The 20137-nt window shown below is 22.7% G+C and overlaps 5 protein-coding genes across 6 annotated transcripts; 2 read left to right on the top strand and 3 right to left on the bottom strand.

Moving 5' to 3' along the window:
* Nucleotides 1–149: 149 nt before the first annotated feature.
* Nucleotides 150–1670, bottom strand: PBANKA_1453100 (sphingomyelin phosphodiesterase, putative; the record flags this gene model as incomplete). The annotated part of the gene is made up of 1 exon (XM_034567906.1): nt 150–1670. One exon carries the CDS (start codon nt 1668–1670, stop codon nt 150–152), a length of 1521 nt encoding a protein of 506 aa, XP_034424357.1.
* A 2482-nt stretch (nt 1671–4152) lies between these two features.
* On the top strand, nt 4153–6261 carry PBANKA_1453200.1 (BTB/POZ domain-containing protein, putative; the record flags this gene model as incomplete). 2 transcript variants are annotated; one of them, XM_034567908.1, is made up of 6 exons in its annotated part: nt 4153–4171; nt 4274–4372; nt 4546–4575; nt 4698–4736; nt 4882–5469; nt 5858–6261. In XM_034567908.1, 6 exons carry the CDS (start codon nt 4153–4155, stop codon nt 6259–6261), a joined length of 1179 nt encoding a protein of 392 aa, XP_034424359.1. The 2 variants fall into 2 exon arrangements, with proteins under 2 accessions (XP_034424359.1, XP_034424358.1); XM_034567909.1 differs by lacking the exon at nt 4546–4575.
* Nucleotides 6262–8213: 1952 nt separating this feature from the next.
* Nucleotides 8214–10478, top strand: PBANKA_1453300 (acyl-CoA synthetase, putative; the record flags this gene model as incomplete). The annotated part of the gene is made up of 1 exon (XM_034567910.1): nt 8214–10478. One exon carries the CDS (start codon nt 8214–8216, stop codon nt 10476–10478), a length of 2265 nt encoding a protein of 754 aa, XP_034424360.1.
* Nucleotides 10479–11965: 1487 nt separating this feature from the next.
* Nucleotides 11966–13477, bottom strand: PBANKA_1453400 (protein kinase 2; the record flags this gene model as incomplete). The annotated part of the gene is made up of 1 exon (XM_034567911.1): nt 11966–13477. One exon carries the CDS (start codon nt 13475–13477, stop codon nt 11966–11968), a length of 1512 nt encoding a protein of 503 aa, XP_034424361.1.
* A 3209-nt stretch (nt 13478–16686) lies between these two features.
* On the bottom strand, nt 16687–19032 carry PBANKA_1453500 (HD superfamily phosphohydrolase protein, putative; the record flags this gene model as incomplete). Its single annotated transcript, XM_034567912.1, has 1 exon — nt 16687–19032. The coding sequence occupies one exon, from the start codon at nt 19030–19032 to the stop codon at nt 16687–16689; it is 2346 nt and encodes a 781-aa protein (XP_034424362.1).
* Nucleotides 19033–20137: the final 1105 nt, after the last annotated feature.

Consider the following 20137-nt stretch of genomic DNA (forward strand, 5'->3'; position numbering starts at 1 on the left):
TATATATATATAATAAAAGGAGCGGAATACGCAAACAATAAATAATTATGCATTAATTCGATGCATAAAAAATTTGATTAGTTATTTTTTCTTTCTAAATGGTGTTCTTCATTTTTCAAAATTTCCAAGGAATAAATCATGTTCAATTTTTATATATTTTTATTTTTGCAATCATGCTCAGATAAATTATAATTATCATTGGGCAATTTAAAAGTAGCATATATAGGAAAATGATCACTTGCATGATGTATATTTATACTCTGATAAGGGATGCAACATAGCATTGTTTTAAATATAGAAATCGGTTTATAATCACGCTGTACAGCTGTTTGTGGCACTATTGTTTTAACATTTGAATCTTTAGAAACTAAAATATAGTCTAAAGTATCAACATATTTATGTTCGAAATCGTCTTCAACATATCTACAATAATCATTAATAGATGAATCATAAGTTGTTTCTAGTGTGTTATTTGTTACTACACAGTTTAAATATTTATTTGATGTTATTTCTTTAAAAAATTTTTCATCTTTTATATATCTTATATTAAAATCACCAACAAAAAATAGGGGTTCATATTTATTTATAAATGTACTTGGAATGCCATGATATACCCATTTAGTTAATTCTTCTATTTGTTTAAGTCGACATTTTTCGTCACTCTTATTATTTCCAGCATGTAAATGTGTTGCTACCACATGTATAACATTATTTTTTATATTAAATTTTAAATATATAGCTCCTTTTGCACTAAACATTTCAGGGAATTTAGAATTTTCAAATATTAATGCATGTTTTTGTAATATTTTATGTTTTGATAAAACTATTATACCTCCGTTTAAAAAATGACGAAACTTTGGTTCTCCTGAAATAGAATCGAATGGTGGTGGATCTTCTTTTCGTTTTTCTTTTTTTCTTTGTTTTTTTTTTTTTTTTTTTTTTTTCATGATATCTTTGCTATCATTAATTGTGTAGCAAGTAGATGATATCATATTATTGCCATTTATTTTATTATTCTCATCTTTACATGTTTCACAATTTTGATTATTAAACTTATTTGTATTATTAATATTATTTTTAATTGATTTATCTGAACATGTGTTATTATTTTTGCCTTCTTCACGTATAGAGACATTCGCATTTTTTTCACTACCATTACAAAATAGACCATTTGAATTTATAGATTTTTGTTTTTTACGATTTTTTATTTCATTTTTATAAATCTGAGAACCAGTATTACTACAACCACATTCTTGATTTTCTTCCCCAATTTTATCATATATATCATTATTACAATAATCATTCGAAATAAATTCTTTTATATCACGTTCGATATTTTTACTAAACAAATCAGTGTTATAATATTCGTCATCATCATTATCATCTTCATAATTAATTTTATTTTTTATTTTTCCTCCTAAAATACTAGTATGATATGGAAATCGTTTTTTGATTTCACCAGTTGTGAACATATTATAAGCCTGCTTGGTAAAAACCTCATTCAGTACAAGAATATCAGCATTATAAATATCATCAAGTTCACAAATATATTTTTCTAGCGTCTTTTGTCTATATCCTATATTTATTTTTGTACTTATAGGGACAGGTATCATTTGAACATTATAAGACATGATAGTGAAATGCTGATCGGGGCGAGTTATTAATTCCATTTTTTTTTAATTTGGCTATTAATTATGTTTGAGGAATATAGAAAATGAACTATATGTTACTTGAATATCCATTTATATAAACATATACACAACTATATTATGCATATTTATATATAGATACAAATATTCATGTACTTTAATATATATGACAAATGTGTGTTAAAAATCATAATCAAACAAACAAACAACCGAACAAACAAGCAAACAAACAACCGAACAAACAACCGAACAAACAACCGAACAAACAACCGAACAAACAACCGAACAAACAAGCAAACAAACAAGCAAACAAATAAACAAATAAATATAAAGTTAAAATTATTCGGGATTTTAACCGATATAAAGCAAATATTTAGCAATTAGCATTCATGTATTAATTTGCTGTTATTATAATATTTAAATTACTTAATAATGTCTTAATGTATTTATTATTTAGTTAAACTGTTTTAATTAATATAAAAATTATTTATAAATCATAGCATAAAATTATTTATTGATTTTAAAATTGTTAACATTTATTTATTTTCATTCATTTGTTTGGTACTTATTTATTAATTTATGATTCAAACTTATAGCATACAATCTATATTTTATTTTTTATTCATATCACACGATTTTTTGTCGGCATTTTGCTTTTGCACTTCCAAACAAATAATAAAAAATTATTATAATTTTTTATAGCAATAATATATATATATATATATTTTTCTAAATAATTTGTTTTATTTGATTATACAGAGATTACTACAATTAGTTATGTACGTATTTAGTGTTTTGTTATATTTTTATAAAAACTTTGAAAAAATATAAATTAATAATACAAAATAGGTAAAATATATTTTATTATTTAAATTGTTTTTACTATTATATTAAAAAAGTATATTAATTTACATTTATAATATAATATCCATAAAAACGGATTATCAAATAATTCCATTTCACATATAACCCCCTTTGTATTTGCAATATATTACCCATAAATTACGCACAATATTTAGTTTAGTGTAATGTTTTAATATTTGTGCATTTGCAAAATATGGAATAATAATTGCAGTTCATTAAAACCGTATTGTAAATAATTCATAATATTAAAGTATAAACTTATTCATTGAGTTTTATTTATGACTTTGTTCATATATATACTATTTTATGTGAGTACACAGATAAGTATTTTGTTATATATAGAAAAAGGAAATATTATTTAAAATGGAAAATTATTAACTATTATTCGATTTATACTAATAAAAAAACGACATGTCAAATTATTGGGCGTAAAAAAAAGTGCCTTTATATACAAATACATAATGGTGTAAATTATGTATGGCAACAAAATGATCATAATATAATAGCCTTAACAATATATTTAAATAATATAAAATTTAATTTTTTTAAAAAAGGAACTATTTTGATTTTCAATTATTTTATTTCCATACTTATGGATGTTATCTTAGTAGTTTATTGTCTTCTTATTTTTTCATTATATTTTAAACAGTAGCGAAATATCTTTAAAAAAGTAATAATAAAATAAAATTATATTAAATGTTTATATGTATTATTATGAATATATAATTTATCATTTGCGCATGGTAAAAATATATAAAGTACACTAATACTATTTCTCGGTTAATTTTTTTTTTTTTTTACCTTTATTACTATTTGCAAATGAAATTTATTCTTTACAATTATATGGAAAAATATATAACTATTTAAGAGTGTTTTAGAACATTTTTAATATATGTATATATATTAATGATTAAAATGAAATATTTATTAATTTACATATTAAATATTCATAGAAACATTTATAGAAAATATTACACTTTTTTCGATTTTTATATATATACAAAATTCAAACATTAAAAAGTTATATAAAATATAAGCCCGTATATATTGATGTTTAAACCTTAAAAGCTACGCTACATTTTGATAAAAAAAAATTATAATGTGTGAAAGTATAAAAAAAAATATATATATATTAAAAATATCAAAATACAAAAGTATATATCTCACTATATTAATCATTATGCTCAACTTTTACATATCTTATTTTTCCTAGACTCTATCTTATTGTTTTTTTTTATATATACAAATGTATAATATAAGCATTCCTACATAAATACATACATTTGTACTTGCATATTTCCCCTCTCTCTTTATATATATATATATATATATCCTAACTATTTTTAATGTGGGGATTTATGAATGTTTATCAAATTATATGACTAATTTAATTCATATACACAATTAAAAATATAATATATAAGCACATGCATGTATATATATCCAAATAAACTAATGAACAAAATTGTGTGAAAATTTATGAACAGTTAATAATAGTAATTAATTCACAAATAAATTAATAGCTATACCTATATGTAGCTATAGAATATCCACATATATATATATGCATGTACATATACACATATAATATAGACCATTGCTCTTTTTTTTTAAATTACGAACAAAATTTATTAAAATTATGGAGAAATTAAACAAAGGTATAATGTCTTTTAGGGAAATTTTAATAACACATAGAACTATTTAATTTAATATATTTTCCATAGCTTCATATTTCCCTATCATATTTTATTTCTATATAGAACATATAATTAGTATAAATGCAGGAGGAAAAATTTACATGACTACTCTTAATTTAATATCTCGATACAAAAATTCGCGTTTATACGAAATAGTACAAGGTATATATTATAAGCACTGGAAAAAGAAACTTTGAAAAATATGTTTTTATATAAATATGTCAATAGTTGCATATATCCACATATTTTTTTATTTATGTTACATATGTGTGTGAACTAATAATATTTTACAAATTTTGTTACATTTGCAATAATGTTATTTTGTCATTTTTTAGAAAAATTGACCAATATGCCTGATTTATCAAGTAAATATAAATAACATGAATGAAATTACCCATCCTATTATATTTATTAGTACCCACTCGTAAACCACATTTTATTGGCATGAAATTGAAAAACACTATTATTTTTTAATTCTAATTTATAGACGATATCAAGAAGAGGGAAATATTTATCGATCGAAACGGTTTGAATATATACATCATATTATATATATATTTTATGTAATATAGTGTGGTGTAATTGGCAACATATATTATAAACCTGTATAGGTTTGAACAATATATATGTGTATATTAATTATTTTATTTCTATATTCATTGATTCTTTAGGTAATCGATTTGAATATATCCTTGACTTTCTAAGAGATGGGGTTTTAATATGCGAAACTGATATCACTGTCCTAACTAGGATTTTAATCGAAGCTATTTATTTTAAATTATTTTCTTTAATGAAAATAATAATAAAAAAAATTAATTTATTATATTCAAATATGAGTAATAGTGTAAATAAAAATATTTTTAAAAGAATTATAAGTAAAATAGAAAAAAATAGAAAAAAGGAAACAAACAAATTGGTAAAATTGCCTGGAATTATTTCTAATTATAATGAGCTAAAATATTTTAATTTAAAAAAAAAAAAAAAAAAAAGTTATATAAGCATTTTAAATAATTCCAATATTATTAACGAAATTAACCAAGTGGATAAAGACATCGAAAAGGTTTTCACCAAACCTGATAAGAATGATTCAACAAATTTTCAAAAAAATGAATCCCCAAATAAGTTAAATTGGCAATCCATCACAAATGAAAAAGAACGAAAGAAAACAAATGCATATAAAGAAAGTCATTATGGTACAAATATAAATTCTGAAAAAAACATGAACAGTCAGGAAAAAATTCCCAACATTTATACAAAAAGTGAGTACAAAATTTAAAAATTTCAAACAAAATAGAAAGAAATGTGCCAAAGGATATGTTGAATAGCAATTTAAAAAATTGTATCAATAAAATGAATAGTCATCTTAGCGATACAAGTTCCTTAGAAAAAAATGAAAAATATATTCATAAAAGTTCGGAATATTATAATGCAAAAACAATTGGTCATAAATATGTTTCCCTTTTAGGGGGAAATGACATAATTTTTTACATTAATGCGATATATATATATATATATATAATTTTTTGTATGCATTTAAAATATGTATCAATGTTTATCTTTTTTTTATTTTGAGTTAAATAAAATAAAGAAAAAATTGATATGTTATTAATTTTTATATCATTTACTTTTGCCCATTTTTTGATACAGAAGCTTGGAGCGATGAAGAACAATTTGGAAACATAAAAAATTCAAAAGATGAAAAGGACACAAATAGTAACCCTAAGAACATAAGTAGATTAAGAAATATAAATGTTATTAACAACAAAATTAGTGAATTGAGTTATAATAATTATATAGGGAATAGTGATTATATAGGATATTGCGATTGCGAAAATGAGGATAATAATTTCCCGAATTATATAAATAGTGTACGTAATAAAAAATCTACATATAATTATAAAAATTATGAATATAATAATATGAAAAACAATGTCAGAAATCCCATTATGGTATATTCAGAAGTTGATGATGTTGAAGAAACCTCCAATTATCCTATCATGCCAAACATAAATTTAGGAGAACAAATTTTTAGTACCACTGTAGATTTTTAATATGAATGCTTGTGCATATATATTCTATATTTTTTTTAAGAAATTAAAATATATTTATATGCACACTTTTTTTTAAATTTTGTTAAAACATAATATGTATATATTTTTTTGCACATTTTTCCTCATTTCACTTTTTTTGATTTGTTAATTGGGATTTTTGCTTTATTTTTAAAGCTCCTTTTTTATTTTTTACTTTTTTTGAAAAAATAATTTATTTTTTTTACATATAGTGAAAGAAAAGTTAATTAATTAGCTTGTTATGGGTATATGGTGTGCATGTATATGTGCATATATCAACGTGTCATATTAATAGTTTATTTTATAAATATAATTAAAAACATTAATAAAATGCCCAATTTACAGAAAATTGTATATCATAATAAATCTTTTATCTTGTTTGATGAATTAAGTGGAGTATACAATTGTACTCATTTATTATTAATTATATTTAAAAAAAAACAGAATATGAAACGTTTTGGAAACTTCACATATATGTGTATGTTTAATAATATATGCTTTAAAAATTGGTGCTAGCGTATTATATAAGTATGAAATTAATTGTATAGATAAAGTATCATGTATTAATACGTCAATCTATAATATAATACCATATTTATGTTTGCAATTATGAATAAAACTCTCTTTATGTTTATAAGTTTCCAATAATAAAATTGAAATGGAAAATATAATAATATTAAAAAAATAAAATGGGAAAATTGTTATAATATTTGTGAAATATAAAATATAAACCCATTTTATTTTTTTTGACAAAATAAATGGTCAAACGAAAAAGAATAATGTGCCATAAAAGGTAACAGTTAATATTTTGTAAAACTAAATAAAATTTTTTTACTTATTAATTTTTTGTGAATATTTTAATTATAATATCGCGGAATCATTTGGAATGATGCACATATAACTATACATATAAATATAAAGTTTCTATTTTTCTATATAAATAAAAAAGGTGCTGGAATTACGCGTTTTAAATAAAACTGCGTGATATAACTACAAATATAATGTAACTACGCATTAATCAAAAATAAATATGCATATATGTATGCCTTACCTACAATGCAATACATTGTAATATACTACATATATATAATAAATATATATTATGAATATATTTGTATTCACACAAACTATATAGTAAAAGTTTTTAAAAATAAAATGTTATAACGTTCGATTTAAAAAAAAAAAAATATATTACCCCAAAATAAACATTAAAAATGTTAAAATAGTATAACAAATATATGCGATTTATCCTAAAATTTGTTATTTAAATAAACAATAAACATTATGGCTAAGCATAAAGATTTCATGTAATAATTTTTTATTCTGAACAATTTAATTGTTTTTTTCGTATATTTATATTTGTTCCTCTAATCACGCATACTATACTATAAATTTTTTCATATGCATTATAAATATTTTTGTTAAGAATTATATCGATTTTTAAATATTTACAAATCGCAAAGTAATGAAAAATATCTGTTATACCGCCCATACTATATTTATTACACAATTGTGCTATATAATGTAAATATATTATTATAATTGGATTATATAAGTTAACTAAATTTGCATATTTTTGGAAACAAATTTGTGTAATAATGTGATAAACATATTTTGTTAACGCAACAATTTTTGGAATACATATATTTAATTTTGTATTTTACTGAAATGTAAAACATTTTGTTAAATATATATATTTATAAGAATTATTTATGCTCACTTTTATGAAAAAATTATCCGTATTTTATTTTCCTCTTCAACACACGCCATTAGCTTCAGTTCACCCATTTTTTACAACATAATTAAACTAATATTTAGAAAAAAAAAAAAGGAAAATAAAAAGTGGATAACCCCCTATAATCCTATGATATACATGTTCATACACACAAATTTAAATAATATATATTTTTTTTTGGTACCAAATTTTTGAAGAAATGGATATAACAACTTTAAGAAAAACCTTGTTAAACTTCTTAGAAAATGAAAATGTTATTGAAATAGATTATAAAGACAATGGAGATTTTAAATATTTTGAAGAAGTCAAAGGCACTGCAAAAAAAAACTCTAGTAACATATATAGATCATGTAATTATGAAATATGTGCAAGTTTAGAGAAAAACAATCAATTCTTTAACATAGACATTAATACAAGATATGAGTTATTTGCATTCTGTTCAAAATATTATTTAAATTGTGAATTTTTAGGAGAACGAAAAAAAGAAATAAGAGGGGATGAAGTCATATTAGGAGAATATGTATTTAAAACTTATAGAGAAGTAAAAAATGAAATTGAAATTTTTGCATCAGCTCTATATCAGTTTGAAAATATTGAGCCCAATACATTTACTGATAATGGAAAATATGATAAATTAAAAATTATGGGAATTTGGTCAAAAAACAGACCTGAATGGTATATGACTGATATAGCATGCGCCGCCATAAATTTTGTAACTGTTCCTATTTATGATACGATAGGTATAAATTCAGTTAAATTAATTATTCAAAAAACCCAAATGAAAGCTTGTTGTGTCGAAGCAGAAAAATTAGAATCATTAATAAATTTAAAACCAGAATTACCAGATTTAAATATATTAATTATATATAATGATAGTAATTTAAAAGATGAAATAATAACAAAAGCAATTAAGACTGGATATAAAATATATTTTTATAAAAAATTAATTGACCAGTATAAAAACAAAAATATTATTCCTCAGGTTATTCATCAATATTCTAATTTAGAAGATGAAAACACGGGGAAAACTACTACTAATAATAAATCACCCACTCCAAATAAAAATATGAAAAGCGATGCTTCTTTTAAATCGATTGATACAAATAATGAAAGTTTAGAAAATATGAGAGAAATGCTTAAAAATAATAAACCCAAACCATCAGATATATGTACAATAATTTTTACATCTGGAACATCAGGAAATCCAAAAGGTGCTATGATAACTCACTATAATTTTATTAGCTTTGCTCAATCGTATTTAATAGATGGTAATAGATTAGGAATAATAAAACATGAAGTAACACTTAGTTATTTGCCACTAGCACATGTATATGAAAGATTAATCGAATTTGCTTTGCCATTGTTTGGGGCTAAAATTGGATATTTTTCTGGAAATATAAAAGAAATATCTAATGATATAAATGAATTAAAACCAACTTTTTTAATTACCGTTCCAAGAATATTACAAAAAATTCATGATAATATTATGGGAAATTTAAAAAATAAAAATATAATATCTCAATTATTGGTAAAAACTGCTTTAAAATGTAAAAGACAAAATTATGCTAAAAGTTCCCAAAAATTTAATCATGGGTTTTGGGATTTAATATTACAACCAATAAGAAATCGACTTGGTGGTCGTTTAAGAATACAAGTAATGGGTTCATCATCTATGGATAAAAATAAATTAATAGATATACAGATGCTTCTCTCTACCCCTATTTCAGAAGGATGGGGAATGACCGAAGTGGGTGTTGGATTTGTGCAGCATAGAAATGATAATATCAAAGGAACTATTGGAGGAATGTTTTCAAACACTATACTAAAAGTTGTTAAAGTAGAAAATATGAAATATGACCCCAAAGAATATCCTAATAGAGGTGAATTATGTGTAAAGGGTAGCAGTGTTATGGCAGGTTATTTTCGAGATGAAGAATTAACAAAAAAATCATTTGATGAAGATGGATTTTTTCTAACTGGTGATATAGTAGAAGTTAATGAAAATAATAGATATATAAAAATTATTGATAGAGCAAAAAATATATTTAAATTAGCACAAGGCGAATATATAGAACCAGAAAAATTAGAAAATATTTATTCAAATAGTATATATATTGAGCATATATTTGTACATGGATATAGTTATGAAAATGAATTAGTTTCTATTATAGTTCCTAGCGAAGTTTTTGTTAGTGATTATGCAAAAAAACATAATATTGATTTGCCTTATGAAGAACTATTAAAAAGTGATACTATTAAAAAATTGATTAGTGATGAGATTATGTCTGCATCTAAAACTTATAAACTTAATGGAATTGAAAAAATACGATTATTTCATTTAACGCACATTCCATTTTCGGTTGAAAACAAACAACTAACACCCACACACAAAATAGTTAGAAATGTTATCTTAGAATCTTACAAGACTGTTATCGATGAATTATATGCCTCCAGAAATAAATAAAACCCTTCTTTTTTCTTGAGTTTATTGTATTTTTTGAACTATTTTTATAAAAAAAATATATTCATTACTTTGCTTAGTATGTTTATTGATTTGTTTTATTGTTTTCTCATTTTTTATCTCATACTTTTGAGAAATCTGCAAAAAGCATATGATGACTGTAAGGAAATTCTAAATATGTGAATTCCAACTTGGAAATATAATAGTAAAGTCCCTTCACCCCCCTCAAAAAAAAAAAAATATAAAACATTTTAATCTAAATAATACAAATACAGGTTCTTGCCTATTATTGGGGGTATAATATTTTTCAATTGTTATAATTTTTATTCATTTTATCTCTATGCTTGTTTTTCTATAAAAAAATTGTATTGTATTTTAGAGTAAAAAATAACTTGTCATTTTCAAGAGCTATAGTGAAAATATGATTGTTTTAAAACCGGAAAATTATGCATGCACATATGTATCGCGTTCTTTGCTTCTTTATTTATACATGTAGATTTTGTAAATATATTTGATATAGTTTGGAAGGAGATATCAATTGTGTTAAAACTGTTTAATGAATAATATTTTAATTTGTGATAAAAATGATAATAAATATAATATACAGGAAAATGAGACTAAAAAAACCTGATTTTTAGATAAAACATTATTCAAATCAAAAAATGCATGCTGAAAAATAGAAAAAGAGAGAGGATACATTGAATTCAACTCAAATTATAAAATTCAATTTAGTAATCCTTTTCCGTGTTCTTCCATTTTATGCTTGCTCATTTTTATTTTTTTATTCGCACCTTTTTGTTATTATTATAGTTATTATTAGATGCTGCACAAAGGTACGATCAACTATGTGTGCACAAAAATATGCTACTATTTATGTTTTATAATGATCATTTAAGTTAATATGTATGCTTTTTAATTAAGTAGCCTTTTTATAATATATAGAAGTGATATATAGCCTATATCGATAACCATCATATACAAAGATGATATCATTTTTAATTGTTTACATAGGAATGCATCAATTTATATAAGTTGAATTAGTTTATTTTTTGAATTAATTAAAAATGCAGAACATACAAATTTTATATCCAAATTTTGGAAAAGTGGATAAGAAAGACATAATTTGTTTTAATTATATGATGCAGTTATGAGAAAAAAAAAGCAAAAAAAATACTAATTATACAAACTGCAAAAATTATTTCCATATATAAATTTATATTCCAACAAATTTTCATTCATATATATGTGCAGACAATAGAAAGTTGAAAAGATTGAAATAAAATTCTCTATTCTCAAAAATATTTCATGAAATATACTATTTAGATTTATTCAAGCTTATAACATCAAATGCAACTGCTCAGCAACTTAACATTTTTCATGCCATATGTTTTTTCCTTATTATCACGATTTTGTCCTATTCGCTTTTTTCCGTTTTCGCAAATTTATCCCATCTTATACTACAATTGAAAACGGATAAAATATATAAGATATTAATTCATTATTTTTTTTTTTAGATTATTATGTGGAGCTGATGATGGGCCATAATTTTGAGAAGTATAGCCACCATGTAAAACTACTGTTTCATATTCATTTGAATTTGTAATATAATGCATATCATATTTTTTTTTATTTAAGGAAATAGAATCAATACTAGGCTTAGCTTTGGTTGTATTTTCTGAATATTTTTCATCAATTTTGAGCATAGTATCATGATATTTTTTATAATCATTAATACAGTTTTTATTATTTTGTATTATATCATTATTATTGTTTCCTTTTTCATTATTTTCAATAGGATAATGTTTACATTTTTTGCACATATCATATTCAGCTGTTTTTTGCATAATCATTTCTTTATTTGCTATTTCATTCATATTAGATGGTATGTGCATATCAGTAAGTTTAGGCAAAAACCATGGATGTCCTAATGCTTGTATGGCTGTACATCTATCATCTGGATTTTTACTGCACATCCATAATATAATTTCTTTTACGTTTTCTGATTTTGTTAACCAATGTTTAGTATTAAAACTAATATGACATCTCATGTTTTTTTTAAAAATTTCTTTTACATTATTACCTCTAAATGGTGGATATCCACAAAGTATATTATACAATATAACACCTAAACTAAAAATATCAACTTTAGTTCCATATGAAGAATATCTTAAAATTTCAGGAGCAACGTAACCTGGTGATCCACATCTCATACTCATTGATGGGCTATTTAAAAAAGATGCTAACCCAAAATCTATTATTTTTAATGAACTTGGATCATTCACATTTTCAAGCATTAAATTTTCCATTTTTAAATCTCTATGTACTACACCATTTGAATGTAATGCTTCTAAAGCAATTAAAACTCTTTTCATCGCCTTTTTTGCTAATTGTTCTGAGTATGGACCATTATTATTTATATATTCAAATAGTTCACCTCCCTTTAAATATTCTAAAACAAGATACACATATCCTTCTTGTTCATATGCTGATATTAATTTTATTATATATTTATGCATAATTTTTCTCAATACTTCTATTTCTGTATAAACATTAGATTCTTTCACTTTTGACTTATCGACTTCTTTTACTACTACTCTATTACCATATAATATATTTGTTCCAATATAAACATTAGAAAAACTTCCTTTTCCTATTTTTTTATTTAAAACATAAACGTTCTTAAATCCTAAAATAGGAAAATCAAGCATATTAAAAAAATGACTCATTTCATTAAATTCTTCCTTACTTCTACATTGAAATTGATATTCTTCATTTGCTGTTATTATATGAATGCATGATCCAATTTCAGTTATGTTATTAATTATTCGACATCCTTTTAATGGCACTGTGAATTCGGGCTCCTCTTGGTGCATATAAGACCAGCATAATAAATATGGGTTCTTCTTTTCATCATATGTTAAAGAAACATAAGTTGCTGCACCTGTTGCTAGAGGAAATTCAACTCTCTTTCCTTTAAATAATTTATGATATTTTTTTTCCATTTTAAATTACAAAATGTATACATATATAGCTTTAAAAGATGCAAATAAAATATAATAAATTTATATAAGTTTTCAAATAAATGGAAACATACACAAAAATGAACCAAATAAAAAACGTCTATAGCAGAATACACTATACTAGTATAAATATTTGAGCACTTCTGTATATCTTTATCCCCATATAAAGACATTTATTCCTGTATATATATTATATTATTAATAAATAAAAAATAATGTAAATTATGCAAATTTAGCACACACAACGGTGAGATTGGTATTAACACACAATCATTCATATATATATGCACATATGAGTTAATAAAAAAACATCACAAATATAAATACATTTTTAAATAGCATAAATTGTGGCAGTATATATATACAAATGTGTACTTTAGAAAATTATATAATTAAATACGAAAACAACAAAAAAAACAATAACAGAACAAAGTTTTGTTTTTAAATGTTAATGAATTAGTAATGAAGATTAAAAATTGACAAAAAAATGAAAAGACAAAAAAGAAAGCATAGATATGTATATATTCCTCTGGGGAGTTTAATATGTAATTCTATCATTGTTCATTTTCACAACAGTCAATTTACATTATATTGGATATTATTCATTTTTTCATATATCTATGCTTGCTGATCTCTCTAAGTTATTAATGATGAATTACAGTTGTGTTATCTCCCAAAACATAATTGACTACACTGTTCTCATATTGGGAATCTACAAGCATTAATGTATACAACTATATATGCAAATGCACATGTCTAAGTATGTATATATGCAGCTTTATGTATGTATTTATTAATCTATGTAATGACAAGAATTATTAATATATATAATATTTATGGAAAAACATGGACAGTTGAATAAACATGCTAAAGTTGTTTATGCAAATTGATATATAAAATCACAAATAAATATACTACTTCGGAAATAAATAGTGAACCTTAAAAAATATAAATTAGTAGGTTGTTGTTTTTTATGCAAAAGCGCAAATAAAGTTATTAATTAAAAAGAAAGAAATATTATAAAAAAAAAGGAAAAATAAATTTAATTAAAATATTATAGGCATTCTTTTTAAAAGTATTAAATAATCGAATATAAAATGTAATAAAATATATAAGCATAAAAAATATAGTATATAATATAATGTGTAAATTAAAAAAAGAAAAAAGGGGTAAATTATGTATTTATTACAAAACTTAATTATATAATTTAAAATTAATAAACAACTAAAGACCCTTAAAAATAAATTTAATTATATATAACTTATAATCTGAAAGAAAAAAAATACGCCAAAAGGGAAAGTAATAATTTTCTAATATTTTTTAAAGCTGGTGCTCATCATAAAAAAAAACACATCTTTTCCAACTTTCACATTAGAAATAAACATTTAATATATATAAACACATATAAGTGAAAAAAAAATATATGTATATTTTTTCATAAATTTTTATTTATAGATTGTTTCCCTCTGATTCAGTTGTTTCCTATGTAATTAAATTTAAAATAATTATAATTAATAAAATTTTTAAGTTACGGGAAAATTTAAAATACCAGTGTACCATTCAAAGTTATTAAACTTTTATAAATATAACTTTTTTTTTTTATTACGATTCTCAGCCGTTGTTTAATATTAATTAGAAGGTGTAAAAAAAAATTGTCCCATTGTAGGAGAAAGTAAAACGCGATAGTTAACTTTTTCACAAAAGGTGAAATAAAAATTTTAACGTTTTAAAAATTCAAGTGCAAAAAAAAAGCGAATATTAATAAATATATTATGTGTTTTCCCCTTTTTTATTATGCAAAATTCTACAAAAAAAAATTTACTCTACTATATTGCACAGGAACCAAAAATTAAAAAATTAATTTATATTGCAAGTAAAATATACACACATAATAGCTAACTCTTTTTTTCTTGCAAGGTGATTTTTTCTGTTTTTTTATTGCATGTTCATAACTTTTCCCCTTTTGTATACCCATTGTACATAATAAAATAAGCTAAATGAACATATAAGAGAATTTTCATTTTTTTTCTTTTTTTTTTTGTGGTGATTTATTTATTATTATAAAAAAAAAAAATACGTCGATATTTATGAACAAATAAAAAAAATAAAAAAAGCCTTACATGTTTTTAAGTATAATACTTATATGGGAAAAAGGTTTTCTATAATATATTATAGCATCCTTTATTCTCTGAAATTATATTTCATTTTTCTTTCTATTTTTTGCTTTTGAGAATTTATGTGTAAAAAAATTAAAATAAAAACCATAAGGTTGTATAAATGATGTGACTCAGTATGGAAAATATAAAAGCATAAAAGGGTTTACTGCAATAGTGTAAAATAAATGAAAAATTGAGTTTGTCTTGTTATTTTATGTGTGTGTGTGTGAGGAGGGGGGGACATTTTTTTATTATTATTCTTTCTCCTTTTCCTTTTTTTCATTATACTGATTAAAATGTGGTTTTATTTTAATATAATTGCCATTTTTCGCTTTAATTTTCCATGGCATTTTTGTTTTTTGTTAATTGGCCAATGCATTGCATAATTAACGATGGGCTTATCATTATAAGATATTTTTCAAGCTCTAATGGCAATTATATTATCTATCAAATATAAATAAGGGATGTGCTAATTTGAGTTATTAATGGTCTCGATAATATAAAATATTGAAGCACACTTTGAAAATTTCATGGATGAAAAAAAAGCAAAAAGCATAATAATAATAATTAATATGAATACCTAGCAAATAGCATATACCACAAAATAATTTACAAAAAATTTATATAAATAACTATAGGAACATGAATATATATATGTAAACTCCCGAAATAAAAATTCGATCTTCCTTTATGATATATTGTAATTCAATGCAAAGTTTTTTTTCCTTGTCACATTATTATGAATGAGAAAATGATACATAATATATTTATAATGTGTAAAAATAATAAATATAAATAAAATACAATAACGGGACAAGTGTTGAAATACAAATCGATACAAAAAAAACTAATAATTGTGTTAAACGTTTACACACGTATACGCTAATATATATCAAAATCTAACATATTTATTAGCAAGTCGGAATTTGTTCCATTATGTTTTCCTTTACTTCTTTTCCTTTCAATAAAGATATATTTAATATGTATTTGGGAATGATTGCTCAATGAGGAATAGCTTTCTATCCGTATTTAACTTCAAATTTCCCCCCTTAGTTCGGGGGAAGAATGGGGAAAAACATCATTGGATAGAAACTTTAAATGGGCTTCTTTAGCTAAGTGAGCCACTTTTTTATTTTTACAATATAACCTAACATTGCATTCTTCAAAATATCGTGGTGACGTTCCTCTATATTCCTTATGTGCAATAAAAGCATCGTCTTCATTATCTGAACTATAGAAATATACATAGTCTAATGGGTCATTTGCTTTCATTCCATAATTTAAGTAATTCCAATCAATGATTATATCACCAGGACTTAATCCGTGAGCATATCTCGAAATTCGATCTTCATTTGCTATATCTTTTAAATGATTAATTAATGTAGGTTCTGAAATATTAATTTCTGAAATATATTTATAAGCATAATCCGAATTTCTATCTTGGATGACTGCATTAATTATATTTAAAGAATCTTTAATATTTTGGTCATTTGGTGTTGTTTTTCCTTTTTTTTTTATATCATTGATTATAGAAAAATCAGTTAATTCAATAAAAGAATTTAATTCATGTAATGATTCAGACCATTTAAATATATTATTTGCTAAACGAAATCCATCACATAACATTAGCTCCATAGCTCGAACTTTTCTATGTGTATATACCTGTTTAAATAATGAGTATCTATTAGAATAAACTGTCCAAACTGGATGAATTTCTTTGATATTATAAGTTATCTGCCCATTTATAACTGCACTTTCCCCAATTATACGATTGCAGTTTAATGAAGGAAGGGTACCATTGGGTGGAGCAATTGTTGCGTCTCTTTGTAAATAATCAAATCTGTCGGCATCTAATCCATTAGTATTATTACATATTATATCAAATGAAGCTTCAATTAAAGAATCTATTGGATCTATACCACAAAAATATTTATTGTGATTTCGTCCCATTATTAATTTTTTGATAATCTTTATGTCACTAACATCTAATACATCATCTTTATCTATTAAATTTTCAATTATATGCTCTGCAATTTTAAGAGACATATAAGCATGATTCCATTTATATTCTGTTTCTTTTTTTTTATAATTCATAAAAAAACTTTCAAAAGTATGACTGAATGGTCCATGACCTAAATCGTGACATAAAGCTGCTATTTGTACACATCGAAACATTCTATTTAACTCACCATAATATGGTGATAAATTGGATCTATTACATAAATGAGTAAAATATTTCCCAGATAAATAACCAACTCCTAAACTATGTTCAAATCTTGTATGTGTAGCTCCAGGATAAACAAACTGACAAGCTCCTAATTGTGACAAATTTCTTAATCTCTGAAAAAATGGGTTATCTATAATATTTTGAAATATCCAATTATCATATTCAATAAATTGATGAATTTTATCACATATAGTTTTAGTTTCTTTCTTTGTCTTATTATTAATAGAATTTGTGTAATTATATTGATTACATTGATTAAATATATTTTTACAAAAAATTCTTTTTTTTTTTACTTTTAATATAAAATTTAAAATTATAATAAATTCACAAAATGAAATACCAATTTCATTTTTTATATATTCAAATTTTTTTTCATCTATTATTAAATTTTTAAGCGTTTTAAAATCATGAATGTTACATGATTCAAACCGTGGCCATAAATTTACTAAATTTAAATACATACACATCATTAATATATCATTTGTTTTTATTAGTTCATAAATTATATTTATTAACTTTACTTTATCTCTATCTGGTGCTTGAATTAATTTAATAGCATCAGTATTAATATGTATATCAAAGTATATAGAATTAGTATTATTTTTCAAATCACTCTGTTCCTTTTTTATTTTTTCATAGTAATTATGCATTTCTTTTGCTTCTATATCGGTATATGATTTGCCTATACACTTACTTTTACTATTATTATTTTCGGCATGTTTATTATGAACATTATTTGTTAGAACACCATTCATAGTCCCATTAATATGTGCCCAATTTGGATCCACACATCCATTATTTTCCTTTTTATGTGTACCATTAATTTGTGTTATTTGATTGGATGTAGTGCCGTTAACAGTTTCATTATTATTTTCGCAATTTGGAGATAAATTTATGTTATATGAAACTCCATGAATGTTATAATAATCTCCGTTTTCATTTATTATTTTTTCAATTGAATCGTCGTTATCATCATTACATGCATTAACAAAAGTAGTAAATTTAAAAAATGAGAAGTGCTTTGCCAAATCATATATAGTTTGTATATTTTTTCTTTCAAATGTCTGTAATATTATGTCCTCTCTGTCCAGAGATACATTTTGAAATATTTTTTTTAGATTTTTAGTTTCATTGATGTTAATATTGCAGCTCATGATTGTTCTACACATTTTACATGTACGGTATATATTTATTTAAATTAATTTTATTTAGTTCCACTTAAAATTATTATTTATATTTCATTATTGAAATAACAATGTCGATATTATAATTATTTTTATAAATTTTATTTATTAACTGCAATGCTAATATTAAACAGAATGAATATTTTTTTTGCATAAACAACATTTATTTTTATAGCGCACAAAAATAGCTAACTACCAAATTTTAATTATAATATTTTTACAAAAAATTAAAACAGGATAAAATATTTCCACTTGGTAAAAAAAATATACACAAAATAAAATTTAAATAAATTATACAAAAAAAAAAAAATAATATAATTCCTACATCACCTGTGGAGGGGAATATTATTGTGTAATTTAGAGTTTTATCTTTTTGTTTTTAATTGGCATTAAAATATAAATAAATAGTTACAAACACATAACAGTTTTTTTTAACATATTGTTTATAATACCAAATAAAAAGAAACTATGATGTAATTTTCGTTAATTTTAAATAGGTGAACGTTCTTTTTGATGGCGAACAATATTTGCAGATTATATCGTTAAAAAGGTATTTGTATATATAAATTAAAATAAACGAATATGTATTATATATAATATTATACATACATTATAAATATATATGAAAAATTGTAAATTCTTTCTATATAATATTATATTTTATCATTGAACAAATATAAATTTGCTAGTGTGTAAAAGGTCAATTTGTAAAATTATAATGACAAAAAAATTTATTCATGCAATTTTCAATTTGAATGATATTTCATTTATATAGCAATGCGTCCACAAATATGTGATGAAAATAATAACAAATGTAAAATACACAATCGCTAAACAGCATTTCACTTGTACAAAATAATGCAAATATAGGATGCTGACTATTTATCATAGAAATGCTATAATACTACAACTATTAATATACACACAAATGTCTGTATATTAAATATATAGTTTTTCATACAAATCGTAATAAGAAGGAATATATATATATAATTATATTAATAAACGTAGTTTAATATATGCATTATATATATTAAAGTTATTTTTTTTAATTATATTTTTTGTTGGTAAGATG

Source organism: Plasmodium berghei (genome assembly GCF_900002375.2).
Source record: "Plasmodium berghei ANKA genome assembly, chromosome: 14".
Taxonomy (NCBI): domain Eukaryota; phylum Apicomplexa; class Aconoidasida; order Haemosporida; family Plasmodiidae; genus Plasmodium; species Plasmodium berghei.